This window comes from Homalodisca vitripennis, chromosome 8 (assembly GCF_021130785.1).
Source record: "Homalodisca vitripennis isolate AUS2020 chromosome 8, UT_GWSS_2.1, whole genome shotgun sequence".
Classification (NCBI taxonomy): domain Eukaryota; kingdom Metazoa; phylum Arthropoda; class Insecta; order Hemiptera; family Cicadellidae; genus Homalodisca; species Homalodisca vitripennis.
The window spans coordinates 2,000,764-2,023,132 of NC_060214.1; the positions used below are offsets into that span (position 1 = coordinate 2,000,764).

General features: G+C 31.4%; 1 protein-coding gene across 1 annotated transcript in view; it reads left to right on the forward strand.

Annotated features, from left to right (window-relative positions):
- The first annotated feature begins 1,291 nt into the window (after positions 1–1,291).
- The window catches only part of LOC124367182 (tetratricopeptide repeat protein 21B-like), an 84,268-nt gene continuing 63,190 nt past the window's right edge, over positions 1,292–22,369 (forward strand). The window contains 2 exon segments of the mRNA XM_046823832.1: positions 1,292–1,444; positions 9,433–9,687. Coding sequence (XP_046679788.1) covers positions 1,292–1,444; positions 9,433–9,687 — 408 coding nt within the window.

A 22,369-nucleotide genomic window follows, 5' to 3' on the forward strand; every position in this document is an offset into this window, starting at 1 on the left:
CTGTACAGTACAAATGTTGCCAAGTGCTGTAAAGCACGTGTGGCAAAAAATATTGTTGGCACAATTCTTAATAGCTTAAAATGTCTCTGGTCTTGTGTGGAGGGTATGCTATACTATATTTGAATAAAATTTGCAAATCAAACATGAAACAAACAATTATAAATAATTTAACAAAACTGGAACAACAATAACAGATAAAGAATAACTGAGTGACAATAACAAAGCAACAACAAGGAAATCAATAACAAAATGAGTGAATAACAAGAAAATTTCAACAATAACAGGATAAATACAAAAGCAACAATATAAATGCAACAACGAGTAATACAATGCTTAAATAAAATTAATATATAAAAGTAGCAACAATAACAACAATAATTTACTTTCGATTACTACCTATTCTAAAAATAATCGACTACCAGTGTGTGTGTGCGTGTGTGTGTGTGTGCGCGCGCGCGCGCGTGTGTGTGTGTACACTTCAATAATACAACCAAGTGTCACACGACGAGTCATTTCGTTATATCCTTGAATTATTCTCTCTACAAAAAATGCTGCTGTTCTGTGCAAAGCATTATATTCTTCATTGATGTTATAAAATCACTAAGTTTCATTACATTTTTTCTAACAAACAATATACATGATGAGTAATAAAAAACTAAGTCTAGAAATCCCTGATAATGAAACATAATGTTTAAACGGCATATAACGAAATTTAATTATAAGTTAAGGCTACCTTGAGTCCCTTGTTGCAATATTTAGGATTACTTGGAGAGAACCATCTTCAAACAACAAACACTGACACTCTATCATCTCATGCCATCAACCACTGTTTTATTCTATCCCCCCCCCCCCCCCACCCCCCCCCCCCCCCACCCCCCCCCCCCCCCACCCCCCCCCCCCCCCACCCCCCCCCCCCCCCACCCCCCCCCCCCCCCACCCAACACTCCCCCCCTAGAAGCCAAAAAAATTCAAGCAGACTTTGACCAAAAGGAAAACAATGGCTACAGTGTTTTGGGACCAAAAAGGTGTGCTTTCTGGTTGAGTTCATGCAACAGGGAACAACGATAACAAAGGAATCATACTGTGAGACTCTTACATCGCCTCCGGAGAGCAATACAAAACAAACGGAGAGGAATGCTGTCATCCGGCGTGGTCCTGATCCACGATAATGCACGACCGCATAGTGCCAATGTCACAAAACAACTTCTGCAAAAGTTCAAATGGGAAGTTTTTCGACCATCCGCCGTATAGTCCTGACTTGGCGCCCAGTGACTATCACCTCTTTCGAGAAATGAAGGCGTGGTTAGGTGGACGACGCTTCGCTGACAACGAAGAGCTTCAAGCAACTGTAAGGGTCTACCAGGAGCTCACTGGCGGCAGACTTCTTCGAGGAGGGTATAGGAAAGCTTGTCTCTCGCTACGACAAGTGCCTCAAACATTTTTGGTGACTACGTAGAAAATTAAGTAAGAAATTTACGAATCTTTTGGTAAATAAATCATCTTTTTATCTCAATGTGTTTATTATTTATGGCCTATCGGAACTTGAAAAAAAAACAGCCCTCGTACATACAATTCTAGTTTACAAACTTATCAAAGGCACGAATTTGTGTGGTTTGGTTAGATCCATTCAAATTGATTATTCGTTTCAGAAAATGTGCAAAACGAAAACACTACCACCCACCCACATGTTTGCTACACATTTTTATCAAAGTGTTGTTGTTTGGTCTGGGAGTCAGAAATTTTGCTGATTAACTACAGTTGTCCAAGGCTAAAGTTTTCATATAAACAAATTACAATACCCAAAATTATAAAACATCTTTCTAATAATTTTGTAAATTAATCTTGTAAGGGACATTTATAGAACATATATAAAAGTGTTATCAGTATCAAGATTGGCTGGGATCATTTAAGAATTAGAGCTCCATTAAATGTTACTACATTCAGCCATACACAGTACGTATTAAAAGAATATTACTTCACAACGTTTGTTTGGAATCAGTTAAATGTACAATGACTATCATTCTCCAGTTCTGGACCTGGATGACCAGTTCTCTGACAACAAGGGATGATTCCACCAGTTCAGAGCTCTTTTTATTCTATACTAAAGTCTCAAAACATTACACAACAACCGCTATCTTGAAAACATTAGAAGGTATTGAAAAAAGTTAAGAAGAAAAGTTGTTTCAGGACTCGTAAATTTTAAAACACTTAAATTTTGCTATGACGTTTATAGCTGGGATGTAATTTATTACCTCTGAAGCTTCAAATGGTTGATATTTTGAATACTTAAAAGATGTTTAAAAATATGTAAAAATTTAAAATATTTGGAATTCAAATAAGTTTTTAACAAGATGCTTATTAACGTCAGAATATTTGTAACATAAAGTGACAAATTTCTTTTGTAGTCACTCAGTAAATTTAAAAAAATGCCTTTCAAAACTAAATGTATATGTGAAAATTTGAGAAAATGTTACTTAAATGGTTGAAAATCTCTGAGCCTAGTTTATTGTAATGTTAAGTGTGCACACAAAGTCATCACTAAGTAGGTCTGCCTGGAACTCAGATTACAAGAATTTCAATTCTATTTTGGATGAGGAAAAAATTAAAAACTGATTTATATAAAAATATAATATAATTTAGTAACCAAACACTCAGTTACAATTATTCTGCTCAGATAATTTCTATGGACTGTTATAAAATTACAGTATGTCAGTTATATATAGGTAGGTTATTATAATGAACATTGTTATACAAATCTCGTTTGTTTGAACTTTTCTTTATTGTTCTCATTTAAATAAGGCGTTACTGTTGTAGTTGACATTGACGGCTTTCATAAATTGCTCAATTGCTTCTATTGACTTTTCAATAGATAACACAACCTATTCTTGTCAAGGTCATACATCAATTGTGATCTTATAATTTATAATGTTACGAACATATTGTTTTAAAACTATAATGCACCACCACTTTTCATGTTAAGAAAGAGTGTGTCTCTATAGAAAGAAAGTAAATGTACAACTTTTTTATTTGAAAATCAAATGACTCATGAAAGAATCCCTTCAAACCATGCATCAATTGTAAACTTTTGCTATCATCAAAAAAATTTACAAGATAAGAAGCAAAGAACGGATACATGATGAAAGTGAACCGCTGTTTGATTAGAGCTCTCTCTTCAAATTGTTGATAGGTGGGGTCAAGTCATAAACCAGTTGCTGGTTCTGGTGTATTCTGAATCCTAAATGGTTGAGAGTCCCTCGGGTACAATCTGGCACTGCTTCCAGTATTGGTATTCCTTTTGAGCTAGTCTCACCTTTACTAGAAATATCCAATTTTCCCAGAGCAAGAAAACTCCAGATTGTCATATGCTAAAAAAGAGGGTTAGTAACTCTTTTAACTTCTTTGCCCGCCCAACCAAAGTTCGCTCCAATGTGTGGGAATAAATGTTTAAGCTAGAAATATTTGTTTTCCTGCCCAAGGGTTGTAGATAAAATTGAAATCCTTGAATCATTGTTAATTCAATTCAAAACAGCTTTATTCACTTGATATATACACATATATACTAGAATAGTGTCAGGATTTTAATTCATGCTCTTACTAAATTAGAAAAAAAAACAAGAATACATAACAGAAAATACCAGATATATCAACAGGAAATAGAAAAAGTTTAAAATACAATTATAACAGTAAGTTGTTAAAAGGTTACATTAAAACAGTTAACATTAAAATTAAAAACAGTTAAAATTAAAACAATCAAAAATTAAAAATAAAACAGTCACAATTTAAACAGTTACAAGTAAAACAGCTTTTGGCATAAAACTATTAATTATGGAGTACTCCACCTCCAGAATCATCACAGGAATTCATTAAAGGAATATATAGCCTTTGTTGATGAAAAATTCAAATTGATTAAATCCGTTTCAGAAAATGTGCAAAGGAAACACTACCACCCCACCACATGTTTGCTACAACATTTTTATCAAAGTGTTGTTGTTTGGTCTGGGAGTCAGAAATTTTGCTGATTAACTACAATTGTCCAAGGCTAAAGTTTTCATATAAACAAATTACAATACCCAAAATTATAAATATCTTTCTAATAATTTTGTCACAATTTAAACAGTTACAAGTAAAACAGCTTTTGGCATAAAACTATTAATTATGGAGTACTCCACCTCCAGAATCATCACAGGAATTCATTAAAGGAATATATAGCCTTGATGATGAACATTTTTTTAAATTTTATTTTAAATTTATTGTATATGTAGCCTCTGACTTAATTTCAATAGGAAGATTGTAAAAATTTTAATCCAATATACTTTTGTTTCTTTTTTGGGGGCTTATTGCTACATTATTACGATTTCTTATAAAATGGTTGTGATTATTTCTTACCAATTCCAGTTCCTGAAGTTTGCTTTTAATTGACAAAAATAGATTCAAAAAACATGCATTCCATAAAGTGTCATAATATTTTCTCTTTAAAGTATTCTTAACGGATGTTCTATTATGAACATTAAAATATGATTCTAATGGCTTTTTTTCTGCATTTTTAGTATATAATTTAGACTATTTACAGCAGTAGCACCGTTTTAAAGTGGGATTTCAAAAGATAATATTGAGTGAATATATGAAAAAATAAATAACCTTTAATGTTTCTTTTTCACACAGGTTTCTCAGTCTAATTAATGCATATAAACCTGATAAAATTTTGGAAAGTAATTTTTCTACATGATTGTTCCAATTAAGAGTTTTGTCTATTCCTAAACCCCAAAAATGAATTACTATCCTTATTTTCAATTATTTTATTACAAATTGTGATTATATATGGTTGCGAGTTTGCCGAGTTTAAAAATGAATTACATTAGTTTGGTCTGTATTTAGGAATAGGTTATTAGAATTTAAAAAGTAATTTAACGTACACATGTATAGAACCTGCCAGAATCTAATTAGGGAAAAGATGATCAAGACTTTATGTTATTTACTTTGTACTAGATTTATCCAACTGATCTTTACCAGTTAGTAACATAGTAAAATTACCTTTTGTTTTGTAGTTTGTGGTTTATTTTTTGTTTGAAAACATTTTCTAATTCATACATAAAAAAAACTTTAAATTATTTATTAGGCTTAACCTTGTAAAACTTTTGAAATTTTTTTTACTTTAAATTAAAATAACATTTTTATGTGTTTAAGAATATATAAAATTATGTATTATTGTGTTTTATGATACAATAAATTGTAGTAGTGAAATTGGCGTAACTGATCTTGTTAAAGTCCACAGAGTCAATCTCTGTCAATTAAGCCACCAGCTGTTTCTTCTATTTGTGTAAATTTAAAACAAAATTGTATATAAATTGCTCACATAAATTGCAATAAAATAATTTAAATTGACACTATTCTGTAACCTATACATGTTTAAATAAAGAAATTTTTGAATTGAATTGATTATCTAGTTTAAAAAAACAAAAAATCAAAATAGCTACGAGTTTTTATGGCTGTCTAAATTAAAATTTTGTACCTAGCTTATTGCTTTCAATATATTCAAGACAGAAGCCTTTTTAACACTTTTTGATCTTTTTTTATTTTTCGTATAATGTACATTTCAAATTCTAGGAATTCATCTTCTGGTACTATTAAATTTCTCAGTGATAGCAGGGAAATTCATCCTTTGGATGCTATCCAGAATAGCTATACCGCCAAGGTACCTGAAGATGAGAATTTGAAATGTACATTGTACGAAAATAAAAAAGATCAAAAAGTGTTTTAAAACGGTTTATTATTGTTTATATATTTATCAAACACTTTTTGAGGCTACATCTCTAATACTCAACACCTTTAAAATTAAGTGTAAAATGACTTTATCATTTACATTTTAAAAAGGTGAAGAATCATTGATTGTGAAAAGGAGCTTTTAGATTTATTATTGTGATTACCGGACAGGGCCTGTTTTAAAATCGTGTTGTTGTCCATCCATTTGTCTGTCTGCGATGAGTTTTTTATAGGAAGGTTCTAGAGACTTTTAAACTTGATACATAGGTTCCTCTTGGTGGAAGGAAGAATCCAGTTGATTTTGGGGTCAAAAGGTCAAAGTTCAGTTCCTATGTCTGTCCGTCTGTGCAATAACTTTTGATAAAAAAGTTCTAGAGAAACTTTGTGTGTGTACGTTTCTCTTGGTGAAAGAAAAAACTATGATTTTGGGATTAAAAGGTCAAATATCAGTCTGTCCATCTGTCTGTATATGCAAAAACTTTTGATACGAAGGTAATATAGACTTGAAAGTTTGTGTGTAGGCTTGGTCCAAGAAACATCTATTGATTTTTGGGTCAAAATGTAAAAGAGCAGTTTGGTTTTTGGCTTTGTGATAAATTTTGTTACGTTCTGTCCGAAGGTCCTTTGATACTTACATTGTACCAGTTTTATTTTAAACCAAACTGTTAAAAAATGATATGTTCTAGGACTTTTGGATAACCCTGAGTAAGTGAAGTTTTTTAGTACATTAATTCTTATAATTACCATTTAAATTCACGGGGTTAACATAATTACACACGGTTAGTGTTTTGTTTACACAAATACAGTGTTTTCTGTAGATTAGGGAGGATTATTATATTGTTTTTATCAGTCTCTCAAGATAAAATTTATAGCTATGTTTACTAATATTCTGTATTAACTCAAAGATTTTATATAATCTTTATAAACCTACAGTAACATTGAATTCTGCATAATCAAGCTTCCTCTGACTTCTCTTTAATGTAACAATATTTATATATTTTAACATGTTAATTCAAGATTGTTATCCTCAGCAAGGTCGAAATTTTAAAAGAATTTAATTGTGTGATTCGATGTAGCGAGGACTGGAAAACTTTTTTCGTTCTCTCAGGACAAGAAGCTTAGAAATTGCACCTAGTTCTGTAAGGACCTTTGCGTTGCTTCCAGAGTGGCAGGATATTCTGGTTGGGTAAGGTTGGGGGTAGGGTCTGCCTCCTGTTGAGATCCATGAGGAAGAATTTAGGGCACTAATCTTCAAGTTGTATCCCCTCGGATGAAGGGGGAAGCCAGCTCTGAACTAGGCTCTACAGTCAAAGCAAGCAGGGGGTGGCACTCCCTTATGTCTAGTCTACCAAGAATCTTTGACTCTTAGGGAACGAAACCCACCAACTCCATTTCCTGCAGTAGACTAGACCTATCGAATTACCTTTGCACCCCAGAATCTTGACATTTGCGGTTAGTGATGTGCCGCTCCTGGACATCCATAAGGTTGAAAGAAAGAATTTTCTGATTTCTGTTGTCCAAATTTAAGTGACCTATCGGTTTTTGTTGTGCCTAGTGTGGGTTTCAAAAGGTATAAACCAGCCAGAAGTGAAACCCTCCTGAGTCGACTGAAATTATATGTTAGTTCTGACATCGGCTGCACAAGCCCAAACATTAAGATGAAAGTGAGTTGTTAGGACTTCTATTGGCCAGCAATTTAAATGTATAAATCAATATGAAAAAATATTAAATTATAACATGAACCATATTAGAATTCCTTAAATTACTTATCAAAAATCAAAATCAAACTTAGTCATAAATAATTTATATTTCAAGACTGGTAAGTTCCTTATATTAGATATTTTAAAGTGAGATTAATTATTACATTCAACTGAAGTGAATTTCATTGACTATTTCAGCATTAGATAGGCAGATAAGCTGTCTCTGATGATAAAATCCAGAACATTATAAGTACTCTACCTGCATTGGCATCCAACTTTGGTAGTATCATGTTCCACCACCTTTCCATCCGATAACATTCCTCATCTGACTCAATCCATAGTTCTCTCAAACATATTTAATAATAGTGTTTTTTTAAATGTTCTTAAATATACTTGCAATTCATTTCCATGTTTTGAAGGCATGGCTGTTTGAGTGAAAAATATTAAACTCCATTCTAATATCTGTTTATCATTAAAATGATAGGAGATGATTACAAACTTAAAATAAAAATAAAATATGTTATTTTTCCATCTTCATCATTGGACTTTTGTTCTATTTTGGCTATATCTCCCAAATTTTATTCAGTATGATGTGTGTTGGAATGAACACAGGCATAATGTGTTTTCATCTAAGACAATAGAAAATATTCTTTATTAAAACAATATTATTGAGATATGTTACAGAGTCAGCAGTTTGTCAGAATAGATGGATGTGTAATCGCACAAAAGATTGTCATTCCATGAGTAAAATTCCCAAAGTGTGTAGAAGGCCTGGTTCTGTAGCTAATGGTGAAGTATTTTCTTCATGGTTCTTGGATTGTCTTCTTTCAAGTAGTCAGGCAGCTTGTTGAACAGCTTCATTCCAGCATAGGATAGCTTTCAAATAAGGCAGTTCGGTGAATAGGGCATGTTATAGTCTCCTGCTTGTCTGGTGAAGTGATTGTGCAGATGCCTCTGTTCAGGAGGATCCTTGGTTCTGCAGTGTATAATGGTTTCCAGGATGTAGATGGAAGTCACGGTCAATAATTTCCAGTCTGTAAATATGTTTCTGCAGCTCTGTCTGGGTCCTAATCCTGACATTATCCTTAGTGCTTTCTTTTACATAATTAGGACACGAAGGAGGATTTCCATCTGAAGAACCACCCCAGACAGTTATTCCAAATATAACATTGAATGGCTTTCTAAAAGTGCATAGTATGCAATTTTTGTTACTTCAGGACTCCTGTTTGTTAAATCAATCAATCAATCAATTTATTGTTTTAAGACTTTTTACAAGTACTAACAACATCAGTTTTGCAACACAATGCCAAGTCTAGATATACTTATAATTTTATAGTTATACTATAAATTACAGATAAACTATTTCATTTCAAATTCATATTTTTTTAATTTGATAATTTTTGTATGTTGAGATGTGAAAAGAGTTGTTTAAAATAACGCCATGAATTAGTTAAAATAAATTACTTCAATTAAATGACAATTTAAAAGATTTCAAACAATGAAATCAATCAACAAACCTAAAATTCAACAATTAATAAAATATTTATAAATAAACTAACAATAACAAATAAATAACAAGAAAAAAAGAAACTGTAAAGAGTTGAGACAAACAATATAAAAGGGTAAACAATTCTCAAAAAAAAATTTGACTAACTCCAAAAAACTCCACTTTAACAAGGCTGTAAAAAGGATTAACCTATAAAGCTTCTTTCTGAAAATAGAGTCAGGATATTTATCAACCAATGGTATTAATTTATTGAAAACTTTTAATGAAATTACTTTGTGACTGTTCATGGTTTTACTAAGACGGTTAAATTAAATTAAAAAATTATTTAGATTCCTTGTACTGTAGTTATGAATATAGTATCTGAAGTCCATTTTATCTGGACAACAAAATGTAAAATATAAATGTAACTTTTTAAAAAGTTAAATACTTAAAGTAAAATATTTGTGTGCATTGTCTGTTGGTTAGACAGTGGACCGAGATGCCATCGCACAGTTGGAGTGGAAGGTGGAGGATGTGGCCAGTGTGGGGGAGCGGGGGCTACAGCTAGCATCGTCCGCCCTGCTACACACAGGACGACACGGTGAGGCGCGCAAGTATGTGGAGCGGCTGTTGAGACTCAGCCCCAGCTCGGGCGCAGCGATGGTGGTCAGTGGGTGGCTTGAGATGGCCGAGAGGAATACCAGAGCCGCTGCTAGACTCTTCAAGACTGCCCTCGGCCAGGTCAGGCTCGCCATCATCTCTTTTCTTTGTCCTTCAGTCCAAATCGTGCAACTCACTTTTTGTAAAGAATTCATTTGTTTTTAGCGCACTGTTGAAAATAAATTTTCTATGGAAGACTAAATCCATTTTTTACAAGTATGAAAAAAAAAAACAGTTGACATATCATAAAACAGATGGTGTGAAAGATATGGTGTAATTGAAAAATAAGTTCTTGATAACTTAGCAAATGTTAATCATGTTTACAAAGTAAAACAATTAAAATTCAGTCAGCGAATATAAATATTTCAAGTTGGTTGTACGTTTAATAAAATACATTTCAGAAGGTTTAATTTTATCTTTCTCAGTAATTTGCTTAAAAATATAACCATTTTTCTCTGTAAGCTATTTTATAATTATTTTATTTATAATTTTATGATTATTATTTTTATAATTGAATCATTTTTATAGACGTAATAATCAAAGATATAATGTTTGATAAAACGTAATATTAAGTAAACAAATCAATTCCTTAAAAGTTTTAAATTTCTATGGAATTTAGTGACAGATCCAGGGGAGATCCATGGGGGCCAAGGCTTCCTCTAAGATTTTGATAAAACGGATTAATGACAAAAATAATCACACTCGTATGGTAAGCATATTACAAGTAAAATTAAGTGTACTTAAAATGGAATAAAATTTTTGTATAAAAGAATTTCTTTTTAAACATTTTATTTTTGTTGTATAGATATACAAAATCTCCTGTTACAATAAAGATAATGGTAAACTATAACCAAGGCCCCTCCTGACAATCAGAACATAATTCTATAATTGGCCCTTTATAGAATTATGTTACTTATTCAAGTCTTAAAGGCTAGCTCGTGTTGAAAGTTATTAAAAGAAAATCATCCCGTTTAGATATTACAAAAAGTGATGACTTTATTTTACCAAACTTTTTAAAGTAATTAAATATTATTGCCAACAGTTTGGATGGGATGGAAATAAAAACCTCTTCACAGATTGTCAAGAGATGGTTCCATAAAGATGATTACAGTTTGAACTGTAGAATTGGTGGGTACGGAGAGGATAGTTTGTAGATCAGTGGGTTCTACTTTTAAGATTTTGAAGGGATGTCCTTGGTGTGCGTGGGAATGTGGAATATATTGAAAATGTGGAATATATTTGTTGTATCAAATAGCAACGCTCCTCCCTATTGTGATGCAAGATTGGAAAGGCATAAAAAAATACCTAGATTTTGGATTTTAACCTTCATTTTTATCTTTCCTAGTTTGTGGAAATTCAAGGTCAGTTGTTAAGTTGTGCACACTTTAAAAATCTGTAAGTCCTGTTCAAAGATTCAGAATGATGTAGATTTTGACTGAATAATGGTGGTGAGCCAGCCATTGCAGACACTTTTTAGATTAAAATATTAAAATTATACAATTGGAGATTTTCTTTGTTGGGGGGTTGGACAATTAATAGCAGTTTGTCCTTTATGTTTGTCTTCAAAGTGCTTGTGATTTTGGTTGTTATTCGCTCAGTGCTTTTCTTTTTTTGAAATTCAAACATTTTATAAGGTTTATCCGATTTGATTATTAAACCTGAATTTCTAGACTACTATAAAAATAAAAAATATTTCTTGTTTGTACCAAAGTTCTTGGCTGTTTTTCTAGTGATGTCACAAAGAGGGATTGGCATTTAGTAATTTAGGGTTGGGTTTGACCCTCCTTTGACAGGTCATCATCTGAATCTCTTGTATCAAGAAGTAGGACCATCTTAAAATTAATGGCACAAAAAAATGACAAGTGGGATATCTGGGTTCTACTGTTAAAATATTGATATCCTCATCTTCACCTGATTTATATCGTACTTTTTTTTTAAAATTGCCCAAAATAACAATTAAAGTGATTGATTAAAGTATTCTTTCCTGTCCTGACTTCAAGATAAGTACGTTTGATGCTCCGGAGATGAGATTTATAAACATAATGCAACCAAAAAATCGATTGCACAACTTTAACATTAATCTTAAGCTTTAAGAATAATTTATAAAAGTGAAATCTTGTTAGTAAAGATCAAGTTTTGGCCAACAGGAATAAACTGTTGCTGTCTGCGTTGCTATTAAATATCTTGGCTTGAATCCAAGAACTCTTTCACAGCTATTCAGATTCTGAGTTCCGACTTGAGACTTGATTTACGAATCTCTTGGCCAAATAAATGAGCCTTTTCTCTGCTGAAATATGATATTGCATAAAAAAAATATTGTTACCATGTAAAATGAATTTAAATAATTGTTAATCTCCTTTATTTGCTTCAAGAAATAATTCTTGTGTTGTGTGCATATAAATTTATAAAACACCCCTTGGAAGATGTTTGGTGGGAGGAAAAATGTTTTATAAATATAAACCTGCATAATAATAATTTTAAAGCTAAAAATCCTTAAAATAGTTTTTTATTACAAAAAGTATATAAAACACATTTTTTGTGCACTGAAACAAGGTAATGAAACATGAAATTAATTAACTGGAAGCAAATATAAGTTATACCAACAGTGTACAAGCACATTATAGCAATAACCTGGGGATGACCCTTCTCATTTTCTAGTTGTAATGTTGTGTTGCAAAGGGGTTTCTTTTTTTACATACATAGATTTTGTTCAGGGAATTCAGTATCATAATGACAGTTTCTTTTTGCCTCGGTAATTTAAATGCAGACCATGATATGTGAAATGATGACTCTTAAAGTTCTCCAAGTCGGTGATGCTTACATTGTTCATTCTTACTGTGACTTCTCTTGTATAATTGTTTGCTATATCTATTTCATTAATGTGTTGGGTCAGTGGGATTGGCATCATATGTAATTGGTTTGTTTTTTTTAGTTATTTTGAAACATGGAGGTATTGTGTCTGAGAAAAGTATTTAACTTTGTGGAACTTCACATGTTTTCCTGGATTTTGCACACTCCATTAATACAAGTGCACATGTACTTTCTGTTCTGATAACTGTAAAATGTTCACCACTGCAACATACACAAGCTCAGTCAGAATTCATGCATCTGGTGAACAGATGATGGCTGATTGACATGATGTGTTCAAGGCCATGCATGGTAATTAAGCATACAACATGACGCATTATTACTGTACAACTACAACACTTCTAGTACTAGGCTATGCGGTAGTCCATTCTTGGTTTTAATTTTCAAAAGGAAATTATCTAGTAATTTTTTAATAATCATATTATTAAATTGTTACGTTTACTCCTAATTGATTTTGACAATTCATGTAAACAAACTGATATACACATTGATAACATTGATACACATATATTTTTAGTTTTAGCACCAATAACATCTATCATGGATACTTCCAGGCACATGTTTCGGTATTAAACCATCAATGTGTACATTAACACTGATGATGGTTTAATACAGAAACATGTGTCTAGAAATAAAATCATTTTATAAAAGGGTTTTAGTTGACCATTTCATTATACTAATATAAAGATAACCCTGTAACGTGGAGTTAATAACAAAACATCTATCATATTTGTATGCTTTTTACATAAACCTCGGTTCAGATGTAGTTTTGAATAATTATGGTTATCCATGGTACACTTAATCACCCGAGTAATTGGGAGTTTAGCTGTACTTGTACTGTACTGTAAAGGGCTCCCCAGGGCTCTGTCCTGGGCCCCTTTTTGTTCGTCGTCTTCATTAATGACCTCCCCAAAATTTCTACCAAACAAGAGTATCTTATATGCTGACGACACTACTTTGATATGTTCTAGTAAACTTCCTGAGCTTAATCTTGTGATGATGGACTATATGAAAGAGAGATCCTACCTTTGGTTTACTGCAAATAGTCTAAGAGTTAATGGGGATAAGTCAGAGGAAATAATATTTAACCTAGGTGTCAACTCTGTAAATAAGTCTGTTAAGTTACTAGGTCTCCATCTTGACTCAAGACTTACATGGAGAGCACATACTGATGCCTTGTGTGCTCGTCTATGTAGAGTTATCTTTTTACTTAAGAAACTTAAATTTTGTACTAGTTGTAATTTAGTTTTAAAGGCTTATTTTGCTCTTTTTCACTCTCACCTTCTGTATGGCACCCTTCTCTGGGGTGGATCTAGTGGTGCTAAAGAGGTTTTCTTGTGCCAAAAGAGGGCTGTGCGTACAATTTTTAATATTAGCTATAGTGACACCTGTAAACCATATTTTATAGAATATGATATACTTACGCTTCCTTCAATTTTTATCTTACAAATTTTATCATATGTAAAAGAAAACTTAGAATTATTTAATTTAAGAAGCTCAGTCCACAATCATTATACTAGAAACCAACATTCTATTGATCAGACGTTTGCTAGACTATCTAAAACACACGGTGCATATCTTTATTTAGGCGTAAAACTCTTTAATAAGTTACCATTAGTTGTAAGAGACATTTCATGTAAAAATTTTAAGAATTCAATGACTAAATGGTTAAAAGAAAAAGCTTTTTATTCTGTAGAAGAATTTTATTCCTGTAGTATAAGTGATTGCATTTTCATGTAAATTTTGCTATGTTGATTTTTATGTGCCATGTGATTTATAAACTGTTTTGTTGTAGGCTATTTTAATTTTAATTTTAACTTAATTTTAAATTTAAATTTTTAATTTTTAATTTATTTATGTGCTCCTATATGTTGGTCATATTTATATATTTATTTAGGCCTACTAGTGCTATTCTGACGTTGTCAATACATTGTTATGTGGGATGACAATAAAGATTCTTGATTCTTGATTCTTGATACTTAAGCTGTACAGATCACATTGTATTGGAGGACCTTAATTAGCACCTTTCTGGTGTCATTCTTAACAGCTAGGTGTGAGTAGATCTTAACACGTTTGCTCTGTTCTAAAGTAAACCGCGCGGGTTTGTTGTCCCTGTCTGGTATAAATTGTGGCCGGCGTCGGCTGGGACAGAACTATTTCTGTGGCACTTGTTTGTTCTTGTCTATTCCTGCCAGTAGATAGTCTCCGCTGGAATTGCAGTTCGTCTCTTACCGTTATAGCACAAATCCTGGATCTCTTCACAGACAACAAGTTGTGTTTAGCTCTCAGGTTAATTGTTTGTTGAACAGCTTGTTTTTGTAACTCTTGAGATTCTGAAGCACCAACGTTAAATAGTTTAGGTTCACAGCTCATAAAATGGTACAAAATAAATCAATCGTAAACAGTTCTGTACATATCATAATGGCAGGGATACACCTGATGTAAGAAAATTAAATTAAGAGTCCAAGTCCCACAAGTTGTAGTCCAAGAACTTTAAGGTCCCAGGATTGTAAGTTCTGAAATAAACCAGACAATTTGTACTTACACATTGCCATGTAGTATGTTACATATTTTGCATTATATATTGCATTTTATAAAAAATTTGCCATTATTAGGGTCCTTTAAACTAATATACGTGATAGAAAGAGTAAATGGAAAAATCATGTTATTTTGGAGGTGTTTAATAATATGGATTTAAAAATTGAATTGAAATTATTCTCTGATAATATGTATTGTAGACAATATAGTGGGCAACTTGAAAATATTAGTCGTATATGGGCATTGTTCTTAATGGGTTATTTAAAATTACCCTTCCTAAAAAACCTAAAATGTTTTCTTTTAGAGATATTTTTTCATATCTTTCTCAGTGTCAATGGATATTTGCTATTGACTTTATACTAACACATCCAACAAGCTTGAAATAAATAGTATTTATTAAGCTATTGTGTTTTGCCATTCTTATTTAATGAAATTAAAATGACAATTACGAATAGTCACAATGTAGGTATCTTTAAAGTAGTTTTTAATTTGTATTCCAAACTTATCTGAAGAATTTCAGGAAAAACATGTATATTTTTGGAATAAACCTTAAGCTCAACATATCTAGTATTAGATCTACTCATAACAAATAAACTGATTTGTGACTAACATGAATATAAATTGTTTGAAGTACAGAAAAGGTAAATTTATATTGTAAAAGTCAACAAGAAATGCTTGCTATAGTCAATTTGGTAGTGAATGGTTAGAAATTGCACCTGCAGTGGTGAGACCTTGAAGACAAGGTGGACAAAGAGGAGCCTTTGTTCTGTTGGAACAATGTGCTTTGTGCTGTAGGAACAATGGTCTTTGTGCTTACCCAATTAGGACTCACTCTTTGATTTTGGGTCTTGACATTTTCTGAGTAAAAGATTTTTATCTGCATGTGTTTTTGCTAACTATTTCCCAAACTCCAGCAATATTGCAAAAATGCCAAAACCGTCAGTTTTGTTCCCAGTTGCTTTGTAATACAAGTTGTCTAGAAAGAATGGCTTCCCATTTTAGAAGGTTTCTCTCGCTCATGTTGTGTTTGGTGAGTGTAAACAGTTGGAAGCCCGTTTGCCAATTACAGTGTTGCCTTCAGTGAACAGTCTAATTAAATCCAAGTTTTGATTTGTTACAATTGCTAATTTTCTGTAATTCTTACACTTGTAAAATGTTTCAAAAGGTTTTAAAATATTTGCTTGTTTGTCCTAAAAATTAGAACTGAAGAAAACCTATATTTAACAGGGTATGAAACCGTTTAGAATTGTAAGGGCTAAAGAAAATCAGATACTGCAATGGATCTTGGATTAAATCAAAATTTTACCTAAATTACAGCAAAGTTTTAGTGTAATAAAAAAACTGAGCACATGTACCAACCATAAAATCTATCTTTATTGGTTGTGCTCGTTATGAGATTGTAGAAGATTGTCCTGTGCTCGTTGTGTCATTAGGTGTTAAACAAGCATGCAGTTGGCGATGGTCCAGAATGTGAGTGACATGACAATGGATGTTATGTAATGGAAGAGTGTTTCGCAAGCACACAAAGTGGTACATTTCTAGCGTAGATATTGAACTCTTCTGTTCGCAAACATAAAAATACAATATATTAAAGTTATAAAGTAGGCTGTGGTACCAAATATTTGTTTTCAAGGGAAGTACCTTTTTTGGACCATCCCTTTATTTTTCCGTAGTGATGTTCATAACATGTCTATCTTAACATATGTCCGTGTATGTGTATGTAAATATAAGCATTGACTAATAAAATGGACAGATTTTTACTGAAATCAGTATGTGGGTGTAATTTAAAAAGAATACCCAGAACAACTATTTATTGTTTTTTGGCTTAAACAGTAACCGGCGAAAGCGCTTTTATAATAAATTAAAATTGTGGAAGAATAAAAATTTCTTCTATATTAAAAGTAATTTTGAATAAACTTTCAACAGAATAAAGTATTATTTCATCTATTTATTTTTTTAATAAAAAAATAAGGCAACTAAACGGTTACAAATGAATAATACACAAATGGATTAAAATGGAACATATCACATTTGTATACAAATTTTCTTTTAAACAAGATTTGAAACTATAGTTGAAACTATTGGAATCTTAATAAAGTATCAACCTAGGCCTTGCTTTCTGTTGCAGTGGAAAAGAGAAAGTATATTGTGAAGAAAATTCATAATCAATATCTAATGTAAATTTCATTTTCAAAGAACTCTGAAATCCAGACGTGAGAACGTTTTATTTTGTCAATAATTTGTTAAACTTACTTGTATAACTTTTAGTTCAGATTTTTTAACCTTTTGGTTTTGTAATAGATGAGAACTTCAAAGGACGTAAATGGAAAAAAAAACCATTTCAGATGACATAGAAATAATATAATGTAATTATATTGTAGGCCTTGAGTTAAGTGTTACGTAACAGTTAATAATAATGTTTTAAACTTTTATGTGAAAAATAAAAAAAAAACTGTTTGAATTTAAACTAATTAGATATGAAAATCTGAAAACTTCTGTAGTTACTATGTTTTAATACTGTGTTTGTTGCATTCTGCTTGAAACATTCTTTGTGTGCACGCAGGAAAAAGGTGATTGTTACATTAAATATTTAAAAAAAAACTGTAATTATAAAGTATCATAAAACTATAATATGTCTTTATAATATGAAGAAATACCTGAAATGATTTGCGACAGTTTAAAAAAAAAGCCGTGGTTACATATATTTTTAATTAAACTTTTCATTAATACGGATATACTATAGCGATAAACTAAGTTAAATAAGTATAGTCATTTTTGTTTAACTTGTTAACAATAAAAAACAAACAAACAAACAAGTGCTGTATAAAAATAATATGCTTCAGAAAAAAGGATATTGTAGACTTACAACTATGAAAAAAATGAAGTGAACGATTTTTCAGTGCAAGGACTTTGAGACTGTACATGATTAATGTACATATTTTTGGAAATTTGTTGGCTTTTCTTGACAGTTTTAATTAACACTTTCTCTTCATAAGTATAGTACTGTATTCAAAATATACCAAGACTAGTGTTTACTTACTAGTGATATCTCGTGAATAATTTTACTTAGTTTTGGAGTAGCTTAGACATAAAAATAGAATTAATATTCTGGAAACTCACAGTAACTGACAAACATAAACAATGTTTAATAACAATTAACACATCCTGGTAACTAAAATAGCATCACATGTGGCCAGCATCTGCTGTTACTGTAAAGTTAAACACAAGTTCAGAACTGTTTCAAAGTTAAAGTACCAGATTGTGGGATTTTTCATGGTCCGGTGGACATATGGAACTAAGAGCTAAGGAATAAAAGAAGAAATCTTTTTCGTCTTTAAGCACTTATGACATGCAATGGACAACGTCACTTTTTCTTATAACTAAATGGCCTACTCCTATCATACCTTTAAAATTCCATAAAATAAGTGTATTGATTAGACATTTATAAAATTAGGTAAAAGTAAGTGTTATATATACATGGTAAATGTGAATAACACCACAAAAGAAAATAAAAATAAATATGTTGTTAGCAGCGTCTTGTTAAATATATATATATGTATATATATATATATATATATATATATATATAATATATATATATATATAATTTCAATAAACATTGAATCACAAAAAGTACTTGTTCCAATCAGAAATTGGCGTATTTGGTGCTGCCATTTCTGACACAATAAATACCAATTCTTTTTAGATTTATTTTTTTGTGTTATAAATTTATGACATAATTTGCTAATTAAAAAAAGTCAGTGAAAACACATCGGTTAGTAGAGTGAAACGCCGCCTACCGCATCAGAATACGATGATCCAGTCAGAAATGGCAGCGCATAATGTACTTCACAATGTGTACCTAAAACAACCCACCATTTCTGATTGGATTAACCTTTTGAGATGCGGTTTGCGGAATTCAACTCTACTAAGTGAGCTCTTTCAAATGAGGTATCACTCGACCCATGCTTTTATTTAAGATTTCCATGTTTTCCTTTGTGGGGCCGTCCCTCCATGGTTGGCATGTCATGGTAATAACAAGGAAAACCATATGACACTGTGCAAAGTTTATAGATGTTATCTGCTATGGTTTGTAAAATATTAAGCCGTACCCAGACTTTTCAAACACCTTGTATATACATACACATACACACACATACATAACATATCTAAAACACATACAGTATAAATTAAATAGTAAATAAATAACATTAAAAATAGATAACAATAAAATAAATAAAAAATAATACAACAAATAAAAAGTAACAATAAAATAAATTTAACAATATTAAATAAATAACAGGAGTTATAACTATTAACAAAAGCTTAATTATTAAACAAGTAAATTCCTAATATCACAGGTTTAGTAGTCATTTAAAGAAAAAAATGTGTTATCAACAAGCCAATTACTTACAACATTTTAAATTTACTTATAGACACATGCCATGCCTTTTCAGGAAGTCAATAAAAAAGTGTAATCCTCATATAGATAAAAGTGCCTTTGGTTTTTCTCCAATCGAACATTCATCTGTTCAAGCATATATTTTTTCTAGTACAGTAGAAGTGTATTTCTTGTCTACTAATAAATCTGGCTAATTTTTCTTTGATTCTATGTCAAATACAATAAATATACAGTACAGGGATGGAAGGGTCATAATTCCAAATAAAAAATAGGTATGTTAATTGCTATTTAAATATTTTAGATCAGTGTCTTATGTGTAGTGGTGGGCAAGTGGGTTTACACCAACAATAACAAACAGAGGACATTGAGGTCAATGTCTGACCTTCCCGACATGTTGACCTTGGCCCACACTCTCACTTTCACCAGAGAGGACCTTCTACACACTGCATTCATATATCTTATTCAAATCTAATACTAAATCATACTTTAAAAAACACATTGACAGTAAATTCTTAAAACTTTTTAAATCCGAACCGTTTTGTTCAGTACAGTAATTAATATGAATGGGAAGTATTGTGTTATTTAACTTCCAAATGACATATGAACATATTTTTTCTCTTCATATTCTGTCTTCCAAGCAGCACATTATCGTCTATTAAGTGCAGAGTAGCCAGTTTACATAGGCTCTGGAAAACATACATACTTCTTTTTTTAGTAGGAAAAAAGTAATGGTGGTTGTTACTTTGAGTTTAAATGGTATACTAATTTTATTTAGTCTAGAAAGATATTAATATTTTTATTTGCATATGCTATAATTTTAAAGACTGTATATAATCCTGTTTTAAAAGTGTGAAGGTGCATTTTTTGGACAAATATATTAATGAAATCACTGTATTTTTACACTTTTTAATGTTTGATTGAACAGTCTCTACAAAACTATATGCATTAGTTCGGTCTTTTCATGTTGTTTTCAGTTTAGTTTTAAAATTAAAAAATGCATTAGTCAAGCATTATCAGCTATTTTGAACCTATTTTCCTGTTTCAAAACTGAGCATCGGTTAAATTTTAGACCTGCTGTACCTGTATGCTGAATATTTATACATTATAATCTTATGTACAAACCAGATTGTCCAGTTTATGAATGTATGAATGATTTTGGCATAAAATGGAATACCCATATAAACACATTATCGAAGCAGCTAAATTCAGCTACATTCGCCCTGAGGTGCCTTTCTACATTTACCTCAGAACAAGTTCTTAAACTAGGTTACTTAGGCATTTGAGTCAAAGGTGAGGTAAAGAATAATATTTTGGGGATTTTCTAGTGTCATTAACTTTAATAGAGCATTCACTCTTCAAAAGAGAGCGTTGAGGGTCGTCTGGGGAATGAGACCAGATGAGAGCTTGTAGAGAGCGTTTCCAATCTTGTGGGATCCTAACCTTGGCCTCCCTTCTCATTTTTCATTCGACAATGTTTGTTTTTAAAGTAAAAATCTTTTTCCACATTTAAATCATGATCATAAATACGCAGCACAGAAATTACCTAATTTCAAACCCGTTTCAGACTCATTCTTTCCAAAAACTCAATTTTTTATTTTGGCCCTAAACTATACAATTTACTTCCAAATGTAATCAAAATTTCAAACAAATGTAAACAGTTTCAAACATTATTTAAAAGCATACTTGATCAGGAAGGCTTTCTACGGTCTCCATGAGACTCTTGTGATAGCCATGTCTTGATTAGACAGATTGTTTTTGTAGTAGGAATAACTTAAAATTGTTACAAGAATGTATTGGGTTTTACCTTTAAATTGTATGCTTAATATTAAACAGTTGTTCAGTTGCTTTTTAATAATTACTTTTGATACTGATGTTTTGACTTGCACAGAAAACCTTTGTGTTCTATTGTGTGAATAAATTATCATTCTTATGAAATTGGAAATTTGGATTTCTATCAAGTAACTGAGATTTTTGAGAATTGTAAATTGATTAATCAAAACACTAAAATACCATTAGACCTATTAAAGTTTTGTCCAAACTTCTAAATTGCACTTCAATTATCCTTAAAAAGTAGAATGAAAAGTAAAAAAAATCTTCAACATGTTAAGTTTTGTTAACACATTTATTTGCAGTAACAGTTTTTTAATGATAATAATACTTTCATAATAGTTAGCAATAGTTATAGGGAATTTTAATATTTATATAGCCTAAAATAAAAATTGTAACGGGCTTAGTACTTTAAAGCGTTGTGAAAAAATGAGTTTCTCAAGCTTGACCAGTAATGTATTGAAAATAGTTGTTACACATTATGTGCTTAATATTGCATCAGTGTTAAGTAAGAAATGTGTGTTCATATTATATAGTATATCAATATTAGTAATCACTAAGTACAAATGAATGTTGCCACTCATTTGCATAGGAATTTATATACAAGTGCTCTCTAAAAAACCATTTCAATGCCTACTTTAGTTGTCCATTACAATTACCTCTAAGAATTAATTAGAAAACATTGATGTCTTAAAACACTATGGAACCAATAATACTATGATGTTTTACAACAAATTCTGTTACCTCATTGTGGTCATTTAGAAACTTATGTACCTTCCGATTTAAGCGATCTGCCCTGTTTGTGATTTTTTATTTGAGCAATTGTTATGAAAAGTATTTCAATGTGAATTACAAAGATACGAAATACCAGTTAAATAATGTTATGATTGATTTATCAACAGTTCTTCTTTAGCGATAAGTTTTCTAGTATTGACCTTGATGTTGAACGTCAGTTTCACCACATGATTTTCCCTGCACAGCCAGACAATTGGTATAATTGTGTGCTGCAGGAAATTGCCAACAAACCGGTTCCTCAGTGGTAATGGTCAGAGAATACTACAACCACATCTATATTTAGCGGATGTGGAAAACAGGTTGTTTTGCTGGATTTCATAAAAAAACATTTAA